This window comes from Hyla sarda, chromosome 10 (genome assembly GCF_029499605.1).
Source record: "Hyla sarda isolate aHylSar1 chromosome 10, aHylSar1.hap1, whole genome shotgun sequence".
In the NCBI taxonomy this organism is placed as follows: Eukaryota; Metazoa; Chordata; class Amphibia; order Anura; family Hylidae; genus Hyla; species Hyla sarda.
Genome location: NC_079198.1, coordinates 88,343,974 through 88,361,163, shown reverse-complemented (window position 1 = coordinate 88,361,163; position 17,190 = coordinate 88,343,974). Strand labels below are relative to the sequence as shown.

The 17,190-nt window shown below is 40.9% G+C and overlaps 1 protein-coding gene across 1 annotated transcript in view; it reads right to left on the bottom strand.

The window, feature by feature from the left end:
- The window catches only part of DRD2 (dopamine receptor D2), a 531,813-nt gene that overhangs the window by 125,426 nt on the left and 389,197 nt on the right, over window positions 1–17,190 (bottom strand). The window contains exon 3 of the mRNA XM_056542337.1: window positions 15,393–15,502. Coding sequence (XP_056398312.1) covers window positions 15,393–15,502 — 110 coding nt within the window. The remainder of the gene's footprint in view (window positions 1–15,392; window positions 15,503–17,190) is intronic.

The window sequence follows — 17,190 nt, the reverse complement described above, 5'->3', positions numbered from 1 at the left end:
TGGGAGTTGTAGTTTTGCAACAGTTGGAAGCACACTGGTTGGAAAATATTGAGTTACGTAACAGAACCTACAGTAACTCAAGGTTTTCCAACTAGTGTGCCTCCAACTGTTGCAAAAGTACAACTCCCAGCATGCACGTGTGATGTCCCAGTACAGGACACTACACTTAGGCCCTGTCAGGTTGAGTCCCTCAGTGACCTGGGGCTCTCCTGCATTGTCTCCCTTGCTGTTACTATACTGTCATTTATTGTCACAGAATTGTAGTCAGTGTATTAATGTATAGTTAGTATAAAGGACCTGTGAGATGTCCCATGTTATGTTTATGTTATCACATGTTACTCAGAGGGCACCAGTTTAACACATGACCCACAGCTTGACCATTGGGCTTTGGCTCAGCCCCCCTCTATATAAGGGACGGCCATTACAATTCTCTCTCTTTCATCACTTTACTGAGACCAGCAAACACCAGAGATCTCGGTGCTAGTGTCCAGCACCTGGAAGACCTCACTAGTACAGTAATTCCAGTAAGTCAAGTCTATGTCTGCTGCCACTACTATCTACAGTCTAGTCAAGCCTCAAGTCAATTATCTAAAGTATTTTACAAGTATAATTGGTCCCAGCAAGCTGCCAGGTTCTTCTGTGTTCCTGGCCACCTCTCTGGGATTCTGGCCTAGCTGGCCTAGCTGTGAAGATAATAACACCTGTCTTAACTCAGTAAAGCCTCCATTAAACCAAAACTTGGTTGTGGACTTTCCTTTTACTGCCTAGCCATTGAAATAGCGGAGATACCGTTTGCATGGTTCCGGTACTGATGCTCTGGCATCACAAACATTAGGAGTTAACAACACCTTGCCCCTGGGGTTAATACCATCTTGCCCCCTCCACCTATACCGCTACACCACGTGGTCGTGCCATCACCGTGGGTCATTAGATTTGAAATCCAATGGGGTTTCCCAGCACGGGTTTGAATCCTGTTCGTGACGCCAAGATTGTGGTGACCCACGGTGATGGCGGGAACACGGGCTGTAGCGGTGTAGGGGGAGAGATGGTATTAACCCCAGAGGCAAGGTGTTGTTAATCCCTTATGTTCGTGACGCCAGAGTAGTTTTTGGGTACTGGAACCACATGAACAGTATCTCCATTATTCCAATGGCTAAGCAGTGAAAGGAGAGTCCACAACCAAGTTATGGTTTAACAGAGGCTTTACTGAGTTAAGACAGGTGTTATTATCTTCACAGCTAGGCCAGAATCCCATAGAGGTGGCCAGGAACACAGAAAGATCTGGCAGCCTACTGGGACCAATTATACTTGTAATAGACTTTAAATAATTGACTTGAGGCTTGACTAGACTGTAGATAGTAGTGGCAGCAGACATAGACTTGACTTACTGGAATTACTGTAGTTTTGAGGCCTTCCAGGTGCTGGACACTAGCACTGAGATCTTTGGTGTTTGCTGGTCTCAGTAAAGTGATGGGAGAGAGAATTGTAATGGCCGCCCCCTTATATAGAGGGGGCCTGAACCAAAGTCCATTGGTCAAGCTGCGGGTCATGTGTTAAACTGGTGCCCTCTGGGTAACATGTGATAACATAAACATAACATGTGACATATCACAGGTCCTTTAGATGACCTCTCACAGGTCCTTTATACTAATTATACAGTACATTAATACACTGACTACAATTCTATGACAAGAAATGACAGTATAGTAACAGCAGGGGAGACACTGCAGGAGAGCCCCAGGTCACTGAGGGACTCAACCTGACAGGGCCTAAGTGTAGTGCAGGACCATGTCCTACACTGGGACATCACACACGGTCTGTCAGTGCATGCTGGGAGTTGTAATTTTGCAACAGCTGGAGGTTCCCCCCCCCCCCTGCCCATGTGAATGTACAGGGTACACTCACATGGGCAGATGTTTACAGTGAGTTTCCTCCTTCAAGTTTGAGGTGCAGCAAATTTTACGCCGCAGCTCATACTCCCAGCTGGAAACTCACTGTAAACCCAATGCGTATGTACCCTAAAAACACTACACTGCACTACACTTACACAACATAAGGGGTAAAACACTATATATCCACACTGTCCCTCCCTCCCAAACCGAATAAATATGAAAAACGTCTTGTATGGCAGTGTTTCCAAAATGGAGCATCCAGCTGTTCCAAAACAACAACTCCCAGCATTGCCTGACAGCTACTGACTGCCCAGGCATGCTTAGAGTTTAGCAACAGCTAGAGGCACCCTGTTTGGGAATCACTGGCAGAATTTCCGCTCATCGGCCCCAATTCTGCTTCCGCTTTTGAGGATTTTGTGCTCAATTGGTGCTGAATTGGTGTGAAATCCAAACGGAAATTCTGAAGAAGCTTTAATGGGAGAGTGAACTCCCATAGAAGTGTATTTAGCTTTCATTTGAGGAGGAATTCCTCTAGCGGAATTCTGCTTGAGGAAATTCTGCTGTGTGAATAGGGCCAAATGCTTGCATCCGGGTCTGCCCCTATGCAAATCCCTAATTTAGGCCTCAAATGCGCATGGCTCTCTCTCATTTTGGAGCCCTGTTGTATTTCAAGGAAACAGTTTAGGGCCACATATGGGGTATTTCCATGCTCGGGAGCAATTGTGTTACAAATTTTGGGGGGCTTTTTCTCCTTTTACCCCTTATGAAAAGGAAAAGTTGGGGTCTACACCAGCTTGTTAGTGTAAATTTTTTTTTATAATTTACATTAACACACTGGTGTTGCCCTACACTTTTCATTTTCACAAGAGGTAAAAGGAAAAAAGACCCCTAAAATTTGTAACACAATTTCTCCTGAGTACGGAAATACCCCATATATGGACATAAAATGCTCTGCGGGTGCACAACATGGCTCAGGAGTGAGAGCGCACTATGTACATTTGAGGCCTAAATTGGTGATTTGCACAGGGGTGGCTGATTTTACAGCGGTTCTGACATAAACACAAAATAATTAATACCCACATGCGACCCCATTTTGGAAACGACACCCCTCACAGAACGTAACAAGGGGTATAGTGAGCCTTAACATCCCACAGGTGTTTGACAAATTTTCGTTAAAGTTGGAAGGGAAAATGAAAAAAAATTATTTTCCCACAAAAATGCTGGTGTTACCCTAAATGATTTTGTTTTCACAAAGGAAAATAGGAATAAAAGCCCCGCAAAATTTTTAACCCCATTTCTTCTGAGTAAGAACATACCCCATATGTGTATGTAAAGGGCCCTGCTGGCGAACTACAATGCTTAGAAGAGAATAAGCGCCATTGGGCTTTTGAAGAGAAAATTTGTCTGTAATTGAAGGCCACGTGTGTTTACAAAACCCTCATGGGGCCAGAACAATGGAACCCCCCCCACATGTGACCCCATTCTGTAAACTACACCCCTCATGGAATGTAATAAGGGGTGGAGTGAGCATTTATGCCCCACAGGTGTCTGACAGATTTTTGGAACAGTGGTCCGTGAAAATGAAAAATGTTATTTTCTTTTTGCTGTTCTGGCACCATAGGGGCTTCCTAAATGTGACATGCCCCCCCCCCCCCCCCCCCAAAACCATTTCAGCAAAATTTGCTTTCCAAAAGCCAAATGTGACTCCTTCTCCTCTGAGCATTGTAGTGCGCCCGTAGAGCACTTGACGTCCACACATGGGATATTTCCATACTCAGTAGAAATGTTAAGTTAAAATATTGGGGAGCATTTTCTCCTATTACCCCTTGTAAAAATGTAAAATCCTGTTGCTCCTTCCATTTAGAGACTTTTACTGCGCCCGCAGAACACTTTACATCCACATATGAGGTATGTCCTTACTCGAGAGAAATTGGGTTACAAATTTTGGGGTATTTCTCTCCTTTTGCCCCTTGTAAAAATTAAAAAAATGCCTCTACAAGAACATGTGAGTGTAAAAAATGAAGATTTTGATTTTTCTCCTTCACTTTGCTACTATTCTTGTGAAACATCTAAAGGTTAACAAACTTTCTGAATGTCAACTTGAATACTTTGAGGGGTGCAGTTTCTGAAAAATTCTGATTTTGAATTTTTCGTGAAAATTTGAAAAATTGCTGCTATACTTTAAAGCCCTCTAATATCTTCAAAAAGTAAAAACATGTCAACTTTATGATGCCAACATAAAGTAGACATATTATATTTGTGAATCAATATATAAGTTATTTGGAATGTCCTTTTTCCTTACAAGCAGAAAGTTTCAAAGTTGGAAATGTGCAAAATGTTAAAAATTTTCATGAAATTTTGGGGTTTTTCACCAAGAAAGGATGCAAGTAATGATGAAAATGTACCACTATGTTAAATTAGAATAGTTCACGAAAAAACTATCTCGGAATCAAAATAAAAGGTAAAAGCATCTTAGAGTTATTAAAGGGTAGCTCCCACCATCCTATTTTTTTTTTTTGCTACCTGTTCCCCCCCCTGCCCCTGCTACGGCACTAGCCCGTTCCCTCCTCCCTCCACCTCCCCCCCGCCCCGCATACCCGTTCCCTCATTACACTTGCAGTTACTGCAGAGTCCGGCAGCGGGCATGCAGGGACAGCGGCGGCAACGAGGCGGCGGCGGCGATGTGCGGGAGGAGTGGCCTCCCAGCCAGTGGCCAAGGAGCCAATGCGCTCGCTCCCGCCTGTCTGATTGACAGGCAGGGAGCGAGTGCAGCCTAACTGAAAAAGGACTGATTGCCACTCCAAAATCAGTCCTTTTTCAGTGGCCGGTTTTTAAAGGAAAATTAAACCTTTTTAATGAAAAAAAAATAATAAAAGTATATTAGAGATATGTTTTAGTACATAAGTACTACAACATATCAAAAAATAAAGTTGGTGACAGTGCCCATTAAATGCATAAAATGACTGTGGTCAGAATTGCAAAATAGTGTCCTTAACCCCTTAAAGCAGTACTCCGCTGCCCTGTGTTGGAAGCTCCGCTCCCCAGCGTCTGGAAGTTTATTGTTCCGGACGCTGTGTGCGGGCTTCCGTGTTCAGGGCCACCCCTCGTGACGTCACGGCCGCCCTCTTCGTGACGTCATGCCCGCCCCCTCAACGAAAGTCTATGGGAAGGGGGCGTGACGGCCATCATGCCCCCTTCCCATAGACTTTCACTGAGGGGGCGGGCGTGACGTCACGAAGGGGGCGGGCGTGACATCACGAGGGGCAGCCCTGAACACGGAAGCCCGCACAGAGCGTTCGGAGCAATAAATTTCCGGACGCTGGGGAGCGGAGCGTCCGACACAGGGCAGCAGAGTACCCCTTTAAGGACCAAGCATTTTTCTGTTTTTGCACTTTCGTCTGTTCCTCCTCACCTTTAAAAAATCATAACCCTTTTAATTTTGCACCTAAAAATCCATATGAGGGCTTATATTTTGCACCGTCAATTCTACTTTGTAATGACATCAGTAATTTTACCCCAAAATCAACGGCAAAATGGGAAAAAAAATCATTGTGCAACAAAATTTAAGAAAAAACACCCTTTTGTAAATTTCGGGGGCTTCCGTTTTTACGCAGTACATTTTTCAGTAAAAATTAAACTTTATCTTTATTCTGTAGGTCCATACAATTAAAATGATACCCTACTTATATAGGTTTTATTTTGTCGTACTTTTGGAAAAAATTATAACTACATGCACAGAAATTAATACATTTAAAATTGTCCTCTTCTGACCTCTATAACTTTTTTATTTTTCCACATACAGGTCAGTATGGGAGCTCTTTTTTTGCGCCGTGATCTGAAGTTTTAATCGGTACCATTTTTGTTTTGATCTGACTTTTTTTATGTAATAAAAAGTGACCAAAAAAAAGCTATTTTGGACTTTGGAATTCTTTTGCGCATACGCCATTGACCGTGCGGTTTAATTAACGATATATTTTTATAGTTTGGCCATTTACGCATTCGGCAATACCACATATGTTTATTTTTATTATGTTTTTATATATTATTTAAATGGAATTTGGGAAAAGGGGGGTGATTTATACTTTTAAAAGAAAGGGAATGGGGGAAGAATAGGTTTGCTATAGGGATTTGCTCCGACTCTGGACAGTTCCTGAGACAGACAGAGGTGTCAGCAGAGAGCAATGTTGTCAGACAGAAAAAAACAACTCAACTTCAGCAGCTGATAAGTACCGGTAGGATTCAGATTTTTTAATAGAAGTCATTTACAAATCTGTTTACCTTTCTGGAGCCAGTTGATATGATAAAAATAGTTTTTCACTGGAATACCCCTTTAACTTGTGGATTTCCTTGACTGTCTGTACTAATTATACTTTATGCCATTGCAAATTTTCTTTGCTTTTCTCTCCATATGGAGATATGTCCATATCTAGCAATTCAGAGCTGTTGCACATTATTGTATTTGTTCTCCCTCTTAAAATAAAAAATGAAAAAATTGTTTTTATTTAGCAGCAGGGAGCTTAAGCACCAGATATACAAAACCACTGGAGATACAATCCTCTTTACAGTTCTTCCAACAGTCACTCCTATATATTTTCGTACATATATCATATCATATTAGCCAGCAGCTCTGAAATTCTATAAAGCACATAAATTCTCAAAAATAAGAAAGCCGAATTTTCAGCAGTCGAGCTTGACTTCCAATTAAGACAAAGCCGCAGAGAAGCAATACATGCATAGTGTGATTACTGTACAACGATTCTAAATAAAACATTTTATTATTTCTTTGTGTCAGGGTTGGTTTTAGAGAGTAGAAAACTGAACAATAGCTCACGGCCAGTATGTACCCAAAAAGGGATTTTTGGACCACGTAAAAAAAAGCCATTGCTTCTCTGTATAACCCGTGTGAGTATAGCTCAGAAATCTATAGATACACTACTTGGTGACCTAACTATGTTATACTGGGCTGTTAGGCTCCTAGACAGTGTTTTATTTATTTTTTTTGTGTACAAATTTTTAGGCTAGATGAAGTACAGGTTTTGGACAGAACTAGATTGATCAGAAGCAGATTTTTTTGCCAGAGTTCAGCAAACTAGCAGAACTGAATTTTTGAAATGTTCACTCATCTCTACTTCTGAGCGTGCAGAAGATTTCAGGAGTATAGAAATTATATAGGATGCAGTCTTACTTATCATCAATAGGTGAGATTGCAACAGTAAATAGTTTGCTGGTGGTGACTAGATGTAACTACATACTGTGCACACAAGTTTAATGGTTTGTTTTCTACAAATATTTATATAAGATGACAGTCATTGACACATGGTCAGATACACTGACAAGTCATTGTTTTTGTTTTGCACCTAGTTTCAGGAAGATAATTGTGCCAAGATGATCCCTTTAAAGGAGTGCTCCACTGGAAATCATTTTTTTTTTTATCAACTGGTGCCAGAAAGATAAACAGATTTTTAAATGTTCTTCTATTTAAAAATCTTAATCCTTCTAGTACTTATCAGCTGCTGTATGCTCCACAGGGAGTTATTTTCTTTTTTATATTCCTTTCTGTCTGACCACAGTGTTTTCTGCTGACGCCTCTGTCCATTTTAAGAACTGTCCAGAGTAGGAGCAAATCCCCATTGCAAACCTATCCTGCTCTGTACAGTTCCTAAAATGGACAGATGAGTCAGCAGAGAGCACTGTGGTCAGACAGGAAACTCAAAAAGAAAAGAACTTCCTCTTGAGCATACAGCAGCTAAGTATTGGAAGGATTAAGATTTTAACATAGAAGTAATTTACAAATCTATTTAACTTTCTGGCATCAGTTGATTTGAAAGAATTTTTTTTTTCCAGTAGAGTACCCCTTTAACCCCTTAAGGACCCAGCCCATTTTCACCTTAAGGACCCAGAAATGTTTTGCACATCTGACCACTGTCACTTTAAGCATTAATAACTCTGGGATGCTTTTACTTTTCATTCTGATTCCGAGATTTTCATGACATATTCTACTTCATGTTAGTGGTAAATTTTTGTCGATTTTTGTCTTCATTTCTTGGTGAAAAATTCAAAAATGTGATGAAAAAATAGAAAATTTAGCATTTTTCTAACTTTAGAAGTTCTCTGCTTGTAAGGAAAACGGACATTCCAAATAAATTATATATTGATTCACAAATACAATATGTCTACTTTATATTTTTATCATAAAGTTGACATGTTTTTACTTTTGGGCTTCAGCAGCAATTTTCAAATTTTTCACAAAATTTTCAAAATCAGAATTTTTCAGGGACCAGTACAGTTTTGAAGTGGATTTGAAGGGCCTTCATATTAGAAATACCCCACACATGACCCCATTATAAAAACTGCACCCCTCAAAGTATTCACAATGACATTCAGTAAGTGTGTTAACTCTTTAGGTGTTTCACAGGGATAGCAGCAAAGCGAAGGCAAAAATTCAAAATCTTCATTTTTTTACACTTGCATGTTCCTGTAGACCCACTTTTACAAGGGGTAATAGAAGAAAAAGCCCCCCAAAATGTGTAACCCAATTTCTCTTGAGTAAGGAAATACCTCATAAGTGTATGTCAAGTGTCCGTTGGGCGCAGTTGAGGGCTCAGAAGTGAAGGAGCACCAAGGGGATTTTGGAGACTGAATTTTGCTGAAATGGTTTTTGGGGGGCATGTCACATTGAGGAATCCCCTATGGTCCCAGAACAGCAGAAAACCCCCACATGGCATACCATTTTGGAAACTAAACCCCTAAAGGCACATAAAAAGGTGTCCAGTGAGCCTTAACACCCCACAGGTGTTTGACGACTTTTCGTTAAAGTCGGATGTGTAAATGAAAAAAATATTTTTTTCACTAAAGTGCAGTTTTCCCCCAAATTTACCATTTTTACAAAGGGTAATGGGAGAAAATGCCCCCCAAAATTTGTAACCCCATCTCTTCTGAATATGGAAATACCCCATGTTAGGACGTAAAATGCTCTGCGGGCGAACTACAATGCTCAGAAGAGAAGGAGTCACATTTGGCTTTTGGAAAGCAAATTTTGCTGAAATAGTTTTTGGTGGGCATGTCACATTTAGGAAGCCCCTGTGGTGCCAGAACAGCAAAAAAACAAACAAAAAAAAAACACATGGCATGCTATTTTGGAAACCTCCTTAAGGAACGTAACAAGGGGTACAGTGAGCCTTAACACGTCACATGTGTTTGACAACTTTTTGTTAAAGTTGGATGTGAAAATGAAAAAAAAATTCACTAAAATGCAGTTTTTCCCCTAAATTTTATATTATAAGGAGAAAATGACCCCCAAAATTTTTAACCCCATTTCTTCTGAGTATGGAAATACCCCATGTGTTAATGTCAAGTGCTCTGAGGGCGCACTACAATGCTCAGAAGAGGAACAGCGCCATTGAGCTTTTGGAAAGAGAATTTGTTTGGAATAGAAGTAAGAGGCCATGTGCATTTAAAAAGCCCCTCGTGGTACAGGAACAGTGGACCCCTCCCCCCACACATGTGACCCCATTTTGGAAACTAAACCCCTTACAGAATTTAATAGGGATGCAGTGAGTATTTACACCCCACCGGCATTTGACAGATCTTTGGAACAGTGGGCTGTGCACATGAAAAATTACATGCTCACTGTACCCCTTATTATATTACATGAGGGGTGTAGTTTCCAAAATAGGGTCACATATGGGGGGCACTATGGGGGCTTTGTTAACACACGTGGCCTTCAATTCCGACAAATGTTCTCTTCAAAAGTCCATTGGCGCTCCTTCTCTTCTGAGCATTGTAGTGCACCCACAGAGAAATTTACATCCACATATGTGGTATTTTCTTACTCAGAGGAAATGGGGTTACAAATTTTGGGGGCTTTTTTTTACTATTTTCCCTTGTGATAATGAAAAATTTAGGGTAACATTTCATTTTCCCATTCAACTTTAATGAAAATTCTTCAAACACCTGTGGGGTGTTAAGGCTCACTATACCCCTTATTACGTACCGTGAGGGGTGTAGTTTCCAAAATTGGGTCACATGGGGGTATTTATTTTTTTGCGTTTATGTCCAAACCGCTGTAAAATCAGCCACCCCTGTGCAACTCACCAATTTAGGCCTGTATGGTGCGCTCTCACTCCTGAGCCTTGTTGTGCGTCCGCAGAGCATTTTACGGCCACACATGGGGTATTTCCGTACTCAGGAGAAATTGCGTTACAAATTTGGGGGTCTTTTTTTTGCTTTTACCCCTTGTGAAAATATGGGACAACACCAGCATGTTAGTGTAAAAATTTTCATTTTTTTACACTAAAACGCTGGTGTAACCCCCAACTTTTCCTTTTCATAAAGAGTAAAAGGAGAAAAAGCCCCCCAAAATTCTTAGTGCAATTTCTCCCGAGTTTGGAAATCCCCCATATGTGGCCCTAAACCGTTTCCTTGAAATACGACAGGGCTCCGAAGTGAGAGAGCGCCATGCCCATTTGAAGACTACATTAGGGATAGCATTGGAGTGGACATAGGGGTATTCTTCGCCAGTGATTCCCAAACAGGGTTCTTCCAGCTGTTGCTAAACTACCAGCATGCCTGGACAGTTAGTGGCTGTCCGGAAATGATGGGAGTTGTTGGCTTGCAACAGCTGGAGGCTCCATTTTGGAAACACTGCCGTACAATATGTTTTTCATTTTTATTGGGGGGGACAGTGTAAAGGGGTGTATATGTAGTGTTTTACCCTTTACTATGTGTTAGTGTAGTGTATTAGTGTACTGTAGTGTTTTTAGGGTACATTCACACTTACGGTGAGTTTCCCGCTAGGAGTTTGCGCTGCGTCGGAAAAATTTGTCGCAGCCCAAACTAGAAGCAGAAAACTCACTGTAAACCCGCCCGTGTGAATGTACCCTGTACATTCACATGGGGGGGGAAACCTCCAGCTGTTTAAAAACTACAACTCCCAGCATGTAATGACAGACCGCGCATGCTGGGAGTTGTACTTTTGCAACATCTGGAGGGCTACAGCTTAGAGACCTCTGAACAGTGATCTCCAAACTGTGGCCCTCCAGATGTTGCAAAAATACAAATCCCAGCATGCCCTGACAGCAAACTGCTGTGTGGGCATGCTAGGAGTAGTAGTTTTGCAAGATCTAGAGGGCCACAGTTTGGAGATCACTGTGCAGAGGTCTCTAAGCTGCAGCCCTCCAGCTGTTGCAAAACTGCAAATCTCAGCCTTCCCACACATCAAACAGCTGTCTGGGCATGCTGGGAGTTGTAGTTTTGCAACATCTGGAGGGCTACAGTTTTGAGATCACTGTATAGTGGTCTCAGACTGTGGCCCTCCAGATGTTGCTAGGCAACTCACCGGCTTCTGTAGGATCCAGGGAGCCACATCGCCGTCCTCTTCTGATGCCGATCCCCGCCACCAATTGACTTTGGTGATGAACCCTGATGGATACCCGGTTCTGCCCCGCCTATTGTGGGTGGGCAGAATGGGAAACCGAAAGTTAACCCCCCCACCCGCGATCTGCTATTGGTCGTCACGTCTAGACCACCAATAGCAGGGATAGGAGGGGTAGCACCCGTGCCACCTCACTCCTATCCCTTCAGGGGGATTGTGGGTGTCTTGGACAACCGCGATCCCCCTTATATTCTGGGTCAACGGGTCACCATAGACCAGTATGATCCAGAATTGTCGCAAATCGCCGGTGTTTATTCACCGACAATTTGTGGCAATCGCCGACATGGCGGGGGTCTGATGACCACCCTGGGCATTTGCGCGGGGTGCCTGCTGATAGATATCAGCAGTCACCCCGGTCCGGACCCTGCCCGGCACGCAGCGGGGACCCAAATTCCCACGTGCGCACAAGTACACCCTGGGTCCTTAAGTACCAGGGAACGAAGGCGTGCCTGTACGCCCTCTGTCCCTATGTGGTTAAACAATTTATATATAAAGCAAAATATCTCCAGTCATGTCACATATTCTTCCTTAAAGGGGTTATCACAAGAATACAATTAATTACTTTTAGACAGAATAAGTATAATAAGCTAATTAATGGTGGTTTGACCAGTGATAGCTGCTCCGATCATGAAAATAGAAGTCATTTTCCCCAGGTAAGTGGTCATTGAACATGATCCCTTTTACTCCACTTACTATAGGATAAATAATAAGCTTTATTTTATATCTCTTTGTCCCCAGAAAACAGCAGTGAAAACAAGCCCATCAGAATTCTGGCATACTATTTTTTATCTCCATAGTTTTTTCAGCACCATCTTAGTGCCTTTTTTGTTAAAATTCAAACAAGGTTCAAGTGTCCAGGAAGTGCACAGCACAGGTAGATTTGAGGATTAGCTAATCCGTCTTCTTTTATTCCCTGGATAGAGTAGGCCTACTTAGATGGGAACAAAGGAGGAATTGGGCTGTCTGTCCCTGTGCTCTTGCTGCTCTGAGGAATGCCCTCTTGGCCATTGAGTTCAATTTACATAGAAACAAAAATGCTTATATCTTGGCATTGAAACAGATTATGGAGATTAAAAAAAAAAATATAATAACAAAATAAAAAAAGGTTTGCCCAATATCTAGATGGAAAGCCCTATATAGCAATGGGCTAACTTGTGTAAAGCTACTGACAAGTCTCCCTATAATACCTAAAACTGAGGATTAAGAAATAAGAAGTAAGTACTAGAAGCACATCCTATAGACCCTAATTAAATTTCCCTACCTTTTAGATAAAAGGCTTTGTTTTAATCCCTTGCATGTAAGCCACTTTTTCTGAACTGTTATCATTAAGTGCCATACGATTTGAATACTTTGAATGGTAATCTCAATGAAAAGCTATGAAGTACAATAAAGAGTAATATGTTAAATGGACAATTTTTTTTCTCTCTTTAACTCGTAGACTAACTTTGGTGCCCAGGTGATTTACAATTTACTTTCTATATACTGTATCTATATTTCTTTATATCTAAGTCAATCTTCTGGATAAACCGATAGACCTGATTATGTCAGCAGAACCCTTTATACGTAGGAATTTAATACCTGTGCTATATTCTAATTCCTTGGTTACTTGTTATATCTTGACTATGTTTTACATGGATTTACATTGAGGGAGTTGGATGCTTACAGCATGAGCCCTGATTTGACTGCGGTGGAATTACATTTACCAATAGTCAGAAAAAGATTTCTGTAAAATGCAAAACTGCAAGTGTGGTTTGCATCTCCAGGTCCAATTGTGGCTGCTAAAAATAGTGTATTTTTTTATTATCCTTCTACTTATCTATTACAATATATCAATATACTTCATTGTCAAGCAGTGGCAAAATAGAATGAATACTGGCATTTACCTGGCAGTTTCTTAACATTTTCTGAGCACTCTCTGTTGTTTCTTACTTGCGTGTGAACATTTTGTCCTTTTGTTGTTCCAGAAGATTTTTTTAAACTTTGTTTAGTTACATTGACCTCTACTGTTGCAGCCCCTGATCCTGTCCTAACCCAGATGCACAGCTATTTCTTATTTTCTTATTATGTGGGGTCAAGAACAGAGCTGGGCTGTTTGTGGTACACATAGTTACTTTATTTCTCTTAGTTGTTTGGACAATTACAGCACAGCATTCCCTGGTTTGCTAACAAAGTGCACTAAACTTAACATGCTGGCATTATACACTGCTTTAAATGGCATGTGAAAGGGGAATTGTTTACTGATGCACTGGCTTTTCACAGTGCTTTATGAGCATTGCATTAAAAGAGCAACAACTCCTCAAGGAAGTGGTTACACTAAGCACTGAATTCTTGCTGTGGCTACTTTCAGGGACAGTATAGAATCTCTGTAGGATGGATACAAAAATAGGAGGAAAAAAAACACTGTATTGAAAAAAGTAGCTGTATTGCCACACAGGTCATCACAATGCTCCACTCAGGTAGACAGATACTCACCTGGTTAGGTTGTTTAAACACACAACAACTTTAGCACTTGTTTTATTCCAGATGAATTATATACTTGCACAACAACTACCATAGAGAGTGTGCAGCAAAACATGGAATATATTCCTGGAACAAATACCTTATTGGTAAAAAGAATGTTTCTAACTCAGCAGACACAGCTAAGTTTTGTATTGATCCAAACAGTAACATGTTTTGTGACATTCAAGGTGCCCATTTCACAGACTTAAGGACATATCACAAATTTTTTAACCCTGTTACTTATCAGATGTCAATATGTCTGAGAAAAGGGCACTCTAAACACTCCAAAACACATTACTGTCTGAAAGATGGAAAAAGGCTAACAGAAAGTAGGTATACAGCCCAGAGTTGCTCTCCCCCTGTCTTGCACTTAGCAGTCATAAAGCCATGCCTCCTACTTCCTGTGTTTTGTCTTGTCTCTGTTACTAGACACATAATTCCCTTGGCAAAAAGTAAGGGACAGCAGAGAGCAGATAAGTGAGTCACCTAGTGCTTTTTTCTATGGTATTGAGTCATTTTTCTTGGTTAATGTAATGATTTACAAATATGTTAGGGATCCCATCAAACGGAGGGTAGTTGTTTGTAACCAGAGTGACCATTTAAAGTGTTCCGTGACTTTTGTTTTAATACATAGCTTTAATAAAATTACTGTATATTATTTAGTAATACTGTATAGCTTAATTTTGAAAAACATTTTTTATCTATATTGTGGCAGCAGTCAGAATCCTCACAGGGCACCCCCAGCGTTTTGTAATGCAGCATGCTTTATTCAGCCCTCAGTTTGGCTGATTGTAAGAAACTGTCTCTATTAAAAGTCCACCTGGCCAGGCCATGGATCTACCATTGTTTTTATCTCCAATATATGTCAGTAATACAGAAGATGGGATTCTGGTGTCAGCGAGGTGGGGGTACACTACACTCCAACCTTAATCTGTTTCTTACAAGCCAAGCTAATTACATTTAGAGTCAGCAAACATTAATGCAAAGTAATAAAGATAAAGTCTATAAACTTAAAAAGTGAATTTTTATTCACAGGTATATTAAATGGGTACTCCACTGGCCAGTGTTCCGTCTGCTTACGGAAAATTTAGTTCCGAATGCTGTGCGAGCGCTGCGGGGGTCGGCCATGCCCCCCTCGTGATGTCAGGTTATGCCCCCTCAATGCAAGTCTATGGGAGGGGGCGTGGTGGCCTGACATCACGATAGGGCGTGGCTAACCCCCGCAGCACGTACACAGCTATGGAACTTAATGTTCCGAATGCAGCCGGAACACTGGCCAGTGAAGTGACCCTTTAACCTGAGAAATAAACCTAGGTTTGGCACATAGTCAACGTATGTTTCCCAACATTTCATTAGCTTCAAAAAACTAAACATAGTCACAACTTTTCTGTGAATCAAGGCCTTTTTTACTCAAAATATTTCTAAAATGATAAAAAGCCTGAATTGTCCTTTATCTGTATCTTGAATATGTCACTATGGTCAGAATAAGTGTTCCTTTTTATAGAATATCTTCATCATATAGTCACTATTCTCATAACAGAAGAGCAATGTCCCCCAATGTATCTTACCTGTCAATGCTGATGGCACAGAGATTAAGGATACTTGCTGTACACATCATAACATCAAGGGTGACAAAGATATCACAGTGGATACGACTAAACCTCCACTCGCCAACCACCTAGGAAGCAGAAAGAGATGCGAGAACAGAAAATCAATAGTGCAGATGTTTATCTGATGAAAGAGAATTAAGGTTTTGAGTGGCTGAAAACAAAAAAAAAACTGTAAGAGGCTTATGTAGTACATTCTTACCAGCAACAGATGTGTGTGAAGATAACAAAGAAGATACAGTAGGTCGCTATAAAAGGACTTTTATTATGTGACATCAAAATGGCAATAAAAAGGAGGGTGAAAGGGTTGAGGTTGCACGTTTTCCTGAAATCTTGAGACAAACTTGAATCCAAGACATTTTAAACTAAGGAATATTTAGCTGTCTTTAAAAAGAAATCTTTTAACTGTCTGGACATATTAAATATGAAGCCTATGTCCAGAGAGATCTATTTTTGGGGAAATAACTAAAATTGCCTGCATGAAAAACCTCCCCCCCCCCCCCCCCCGGAAAAAAAAGGGAAGGGGAGGGTTTTTTTATGACTTGCACCATATTTTTAATATGTTTTCGACACTTTTGGGACACAAAGGTGCATAGTTTATCTGGAAGTCAGCATTTTCATCAACAGGATGTGTGGCTTAAATATGTCAGAAATGCGCCACTTTTTGGCACAAATTTTTGGCATTAAGGAAGCCAAGTAATAGAAGGTGCATACAGACCAGACAGATGCACGAGATTTTCAGCAACTGTGAAAAAAATGCATAGTCTAAGTTGATGCTGCAAAAGAATTAGACAGCTTTTTTTTTATATTCCCTTTTTTGTTATAGAGAGGGTTCCTCTGTGAAGGTCAGCCCTACATGACTTACATATGACTTCTATATGGCATTTATTTATTTTGGAAAAAAAAAATTTACATTAAAGCTTACCCATCAGATCCAATAAAAACATTTTTTTTAAATATATCACTCAGTGCCTAATCCTGACCATGTACATCTAATTTTTATGTTTCTAGCCCCTTTATTTATTTATTTTTTATTACACTTTTAATTTAGCTCACTAGTCTGAATTCCTCTCAAAGGGAGGGGGCGTGAGTATAAAATAATGAAATTTTTTTTATGAAAGAAATCGCAAAACCTATTAGTTTTGCATGCTTTACAACACATTAAAAGTTTTTGTATCTGACAGTGCCCATTTAAATGAAACTTGTTCATAAACGTTGAAGGTATTTCACCACTCATTGAAAGGGGTCAGTACAAGTATGGTTCCATTCACATTCCATGCAGGACATCCTTACTTTCCATCTTTCCTCTCAATTTGTGGTTAGGCTCTATTATTTTTTTTTCCAAGTGGAATAGCCTGATCTTTTTCTTTATGCTTATTTTTGTGTGTGATTTACTGAAATATGGTGACAACATAGTGGCCAATAGGACACTATGGACTTCCATCTGACAACGGGCTACCTATAGACATATAGTTATGATATGAGCTCCAGCTGCACATGCTGGCCGTGAGCGCATGGCCCCATTTTCCTCTGCGCCCACATGAAAATCCCAGGCCGTCACTCACTGACTGTTCCTCCTGCCTCCTCCTCAGTCTCTATACTCTGGCATGTGTGTCCTTGTCCCCTAGGGTCCGTGCGCGCCAAAGCTCCGGGAATTAAAGGGTCCGTGCGCCCAATAATTAAGTAACACCTGTGCCAGTTAATATATTTCCCCACCTCCCTCACTTCCCTGCCGGATCTTTGTTGCCCTTGTGCCTAA